Source organism: Zingiber officinale, chromosome 5A (genome assembly GCF_018446385.1).
Source record: "Zingiber officinale cultivar Zhangliang chromosome 5A, Zo_v1.1, whole genome shotgun sequence".
Taxonomy (NCBI): domain Eukaryota; kingdom Viridiplantae; phylum Streptophyta; class Magnoliopsida; order Zingiberales; family Zingiberaceae; genus Zingiber; species Zingiber officinale.
In genome coordinates, this window is record NC_055994.1 from 117524174 (window position 1) to 117529268 (window position 5095).

Consider the following 5095-nt stretch of genomic DNA (forward strand, 5'->3'; position numbering starts at 1 on the left):
CATACTTTAGGCCACCTAAAACCTAGTTTAAAGACTTGGAAGGTTTCGGCCAAACATATGCTATGAGATAAAGAAAGGAAAAACCTAGGAAACCTAAGACACAATTTAAATGTATGCTTATAGTGCTTGACTTTTATACATGTTATGAAATGTGTTATGACTTTCTATGCTTTTATGCCATTTGAACAAATTCCATGCTTGATGAGGTTCGGCCATGTAGGGTTTAAAGACCTAGAAACCTTAAAATTTAGACCTCATGTGTTAAAGATGCTTCTTATGAAATTGAGATAACATGTTGATTGTGTTCACATGTTTATATATTTAACTATGATTCAAATGGATACCTTAAAGTCTCGGCCATGAAGGGATACATGCCTTAGAAACCCTAGAAATTACATTGAACATGTTCATGTCACTCTCCATGAAATATGAAATGTAGAAAGCTAAAAATTCACATGCTATATGTTGTTAGTGACCTAAATCGATGCTAAGGGAAGTTTCGGCCATGACCACTTGTATGATGCCATTTATAAATTTATACATGATGTTAGAGTAAGTTCACATGCTTGTATGCTTGCTTGAAAACCTAAATGAGTACTTGTAAATTTCGGCCATGACATAATTTTAAGGGCTTAAAGGATTTAGGAACTAACTCAATTGTGCTTACCATATTCCTTGAAACAAATGCTATAAATATGGTTAAGGTTTCCATGCTTTATGTCATTTAGAACCTTGTTTCACACTTGTTAAGGTTCGGCCAAATGAGGTTTAAGGACTTGGAGAACTTAGAGTCCAAGTAAATCTTGTTTATAATACTTCCTATGAAAATGATATGTGGATGAATTAGGTTCTACATGCTTGGATGTTGTTTAAAACCTGAATTGGCACCTAAGAGGGTTTCGGCCAAGATAAGAACCCAAAGGATTAGGAAGCTTAGTACCCAAATTAATCATGTTACATTGTTCCTTATGATTGGATGAGCACATGATACACTTTTATGCTTAGACATGTATGCTTGTGAGCTATACAAGATGAGAATTTCTACGATATGTTATGAGTTCAAAATATGCATGCTTTATGTTATGATATGTGGGTAAATTTTACATGCTTTGATGATATGATATGAGCTGAAAATATGCATGCTTATGTTATGATATGTGGTTAAATTATGCATGCTTTGATGCTATGTTTAGTGCTTAAAATATGCATGCTTTCATGATATGCTATGTAGTTAAATTATGCATGCTTGATGATATGCTTTATGCTTAAGATATGCATGTTTTTATGATCTATGCCTAAGTGATGCATATTGTTATGATATGATGTATGCCTAAGTGATGCATACTTTTATGGTATGATGTATGCCTAAGTGATGCATACCTTTATGACATGATGTATGCCTAAGTGATGCATACTTTTATGACATGATGTATGCCTAAGTGATGCATACTTTTATGATAGGATGTGTGCCTAAGTGATGCATGCTTTTATGATGTATGATATGTATAAGTATGACATGTACTTTACTTTATATGGCTTGTACCAAGGGTGAGCTCCATAAGCGCCCCGGGGTCGATGGAATAAGACTCGGGCCTCGTTAGGGATGGGCTCCTAAGTGCCCCTAGGTCGATGGAGTAAGACTCAGACCTAGTATGTTACCTTGTAGGGTTCAAGACTTGCTACCTTGGACCTACATAGGTTGCGCGCAATATGTAAGTGGTACATAGCCGGGATCCCCTTTAAGTTGAGATTATGTTCAAGTATATATGTAAGAAGAAATGGTTTTAAAGATCATGAGACATACACATGTTTTTTCGGATACATGTTTTTCAAAATCATATTGCATATACCTTATGATGATTTATGATATGCCCTGGTTAGATATGATTATGTTCCATGATATGTCCATGTGTAGGATATGCCATGACTCCTTATGACGATATGCCATGATTAGATACGATTATGTTATGCTTCATGCTATGCTTTATGCTATGATATGCCATGACTAGTTATGATTTCTTCATGTTGCATGATATGCTTAAAAGAGTATGTTACATTATGTCATGACTAGTTGAAATGATGTCATGTTGAGACATTCTTTGATTATACTATGATTTTCGGTTTTAGTGAGTAGGAAAGGAACTTACTGAGCCATGAGTGCTCACAGCTTACTGTCCTTGTACCACAGATAAAGGAAAAAGTTGGATGAGCTAGAGGAGCAGCAGGAGAGGCAAGGAGATGTGTGTGGCAGTGGCTAGGCAACCAAATAAGAACCTGCTTTAAAAACTTTTAAAGAACTATGCTTTGGTATCATGAATTGTAGTACCGTATGTGTGACTTGATGTTATGTTTCTACTAATTTTGATATCATGTTATTGAGGCCATGATAGTGTAGTTCGGATTTGATGAAAGGGAAAACAAAAGAAAAGTTTTTATTAAACTAAGAGAATTATTTTAAGTCTTCCGTTGTTTTAAAAAGAAAAATTTGTACATAGAGTATCGTAGCTCCGTCCCTTAGGGTTAGCAGGGAGGGCGGGCGTTACACCCTAGGCCAACACGGAAGAGGTAAATCATGGGTGGTTACTAGCCATTAGTGCAAATGGTCAAGACATGGGGGAGATTATGCTCGGTCACGCCGAATTTCGACCCCAAGACCTCATGTGGCAACACCCCATATATATGTGGCAATAAGGCGAAATCGCTCGCCCCCAGCGCCCCCGTCGCACCCGACCCAAGGCCATCACGAGAGAGGTAAATCACAGCATCCTGAGCGAGCATGTGGCAGGTGGGGTGAGTTGCACAGAAACCGGAGATTTACACCCCCGACTATCCTGAATTTCGACCCCATGATCTTATGTGATAAGCATCTCACCACATACCAACTCGGATACACTACCCCGAGGAGGTGTGATAATTTGACGTATGATTTAGCGTAGTAGTTTGTGTGTGTATCGAATATAATACATTGTATTACCTGACTCTTTTGATAAGCTTCGACCAGGGTAGAAACTAGAAAATAAAATAGAAAATAGAAAATAGAAAATAGGAAATAAAATAGAAAATAGAAAATAGGTTTGATTCAAGTCAAACAAATTTATCCGGTTCGCGAACAGACAATATAAATTTTGTATGACCATTCACATCTGAAACGGAGCACCAAACATCGTCGTCTCCGAGGAGAAGGCGATAACTAATTAAGAAGACGATCGACAGTGAACCAAAATATAAGAAAGAGAGAGAGATCTATAGGCATTGGTCACAGTCAGTAGCTGAAAGAAAGCCGTCTTCAATTTTTGACGAACTGCAAGCCATTGGCCTGAGAGTACCTCTCCATGAACCTCATGAACCTGTCCCACTCCCTCGGGCTCCTCATCACGTATTTGGCCTCGATTCTCGAAGGCTTCCCGTTCACGAACTTGGCGCTGACGTCCACCGACTGCAGCACGCCCTCCTCGTCGATCATGTAGAAGCCGGTGATGTCCCCCAGCTCGCCGGAGGAGTCGAACACCGACGGCTGGTCGAAGGAGAAGATCGCCACGCCGTTGGTGCCGTCCCTTGATTTGGTGAGCCTCACGTCCGGTATCGTTTGCTCGTCGGTTCCCTGGATGAACTGGATCGCCGGCTTCCCCATCATCAGTACCAGTACCGGCCGCGTCCTGGGAAAGTGACGATGACGATTATTGCTACGGTTCCATGGCCCCCGCGCTCTCGACGCGGCCGGCGGGGGAGGCAGGCACAGAGGCCTTCCGGCAAACGCGGGGCGAAGATTTGTGCCAGGAACAGCAGGAGGAGACGCTAAGACTGGGATAAAGCCATCGATTGCTGAGCGCGAGCTAGTGTTATCGATCACTGACAAAAACAACAGAAATAGGAGAAAGAAAGGAACCTGGGTTGTTGGGGCATTTGGCAATGGTCGAAGAGGAAACTAGGGCAGACATGGCGGCGTCGAGGAGGGAAGATGAGCGAGCGGTGGTTTGTGAGTGGTGGGAGCGGATAGCCGGATAGGGAAGGGAGGAGGAGGGTGTCGTGGAAGAAGGTGAGCCAACCACTTCACTTCCCTTCCCTTTCTTGTCCTCCGTATTGGCCCTAGACGAGTGGTGGGTGGGCCACCTTGGATCGTCGGAGACTAGAATAGCAGCACTAGCAGAAAACCAAGCCCATTTCTGCGGCCCGCAAGAAAGAGATGTTCTAAGACAATGACAAAATATCCATTACAGTAAATATGTTCAAGGGCAATAAATAAAAATCTATTACAACAGATAAGTTCAAATGCTGCATAAATGTTCCATAACAAGTATCCCAAACACCTAAAAAACGTCGACTATCATCTGCCGGAGGTGGCTATTGGCTTAGGTTCTGGGTGTGCACATCTCAGACATCTCTGACTAATGCCGCTCAAAATTAAAGTCTAGAATTGGGAACTGAGATGAGTCAAGCATGTATCAATCAAATGTTGCTCCAAGCTTAGCTCTTCAAGCCCGGTATCAACTGACTCCTAAAAGTCAGTGAACTGCGTAAGGCCTTCTTCCAGCATTGTCTCAATGTGTCCAAGCCTATCAAAGTTGCTCATGGTCTGGCTGGTGACAATCTAGGAGCTTCTTCATCATCTCCATTGTCGTCATCATTACTTGCATCGTGTCCTTCAATCCACTCTATCACTTGAAAGCCTTTAGTCATCCCGGCCAAAGAGAAATTTTGAAGTTGAATGCGGTTGTATATTTTAGATAATGGGTTTTCACTATTTATAATGGCTAGTAGTCATCCGTGATTTACCTCCTCCGTGTTGGTCTAGAGACGGATTGCCGGGGACGCTGGGGCGAGCGAATCGCTTTTTACCACATATTGAGCATATTGTTTAACTAAGTCAGTTGTTGTAGTCAACTGATGACACGGTTCCCGGTGCCGAAAATATTGTTTGATCTTGTCGGGAATCTGAGAAGGCGGGGATGTCGGAATGACATGTTTGGAAGGTTTACTGTATCTCCATGACCTGGATGGTGAGTTATCCTCTATGTTGACCAAGTTGTCCAGAGTCCTCTGGTCAACAACACCTGCAGCCAGTGACCGGGTTGCCCCGATCCCTGGTACCTCGATG

General features: G+C 42.0%; 1 protein-coding gene across 1 annotated transcript; it reads right to left on the reverse strand.

Moving 5' to 3' along the window:
* Positions 1-3043: 3043 nt before the first annotated feature.
* Positions 3044-4677, reverse strand: LOC121979924 (photosystem II reaction center PSB28 protein, chloroplastic-like). Its single transcript, XM_042531900.1, has 3 exons — positions 4586-4677; positions 3887-4188; positions 3044-3801 (listed from the first exon to the last, which is right to left on the reverse strand). The coding sequence occupies exons 1-3, from the start codon at positions 4675-4677 to the stop codon at positions 3287-3289; spliced, it is 909 nt and encodes a 302-aa protein (XP_042387834.1). The 3' UTR covers positions 3044-3286.
* Positions 4678-5095: the final 418 nt, after the last annotated feature.

What these genes read in the sequence shown, in the direction of transcription:
- LOC121979924 (XM_042531900.1), bottom strand. Translation starts at nt 4,677, where the DNA reads ATGACTAAAGGCTTTCAAGTGATAGAGTGGATTGAAGGACACGATGCA. An exon ending in GATGAAGAAGCTCCTAGATT is followed by an intron (nt 4,189 to 4,585) that starts GTCACCAGCCAG and finishes TCATTGTCTTAG; the next exon opens with AACATCTCTTTCTTGCGGGC. An exon ending in CAAATGCCCCAACAACCCAG is followed by an intron (nt 3,802 to 3,886) that starts GTTCCTTTCTTT and finishes GCTTTATCCCAG; the next exon opens with TCTTAGCGTCTCCTCCTGCT.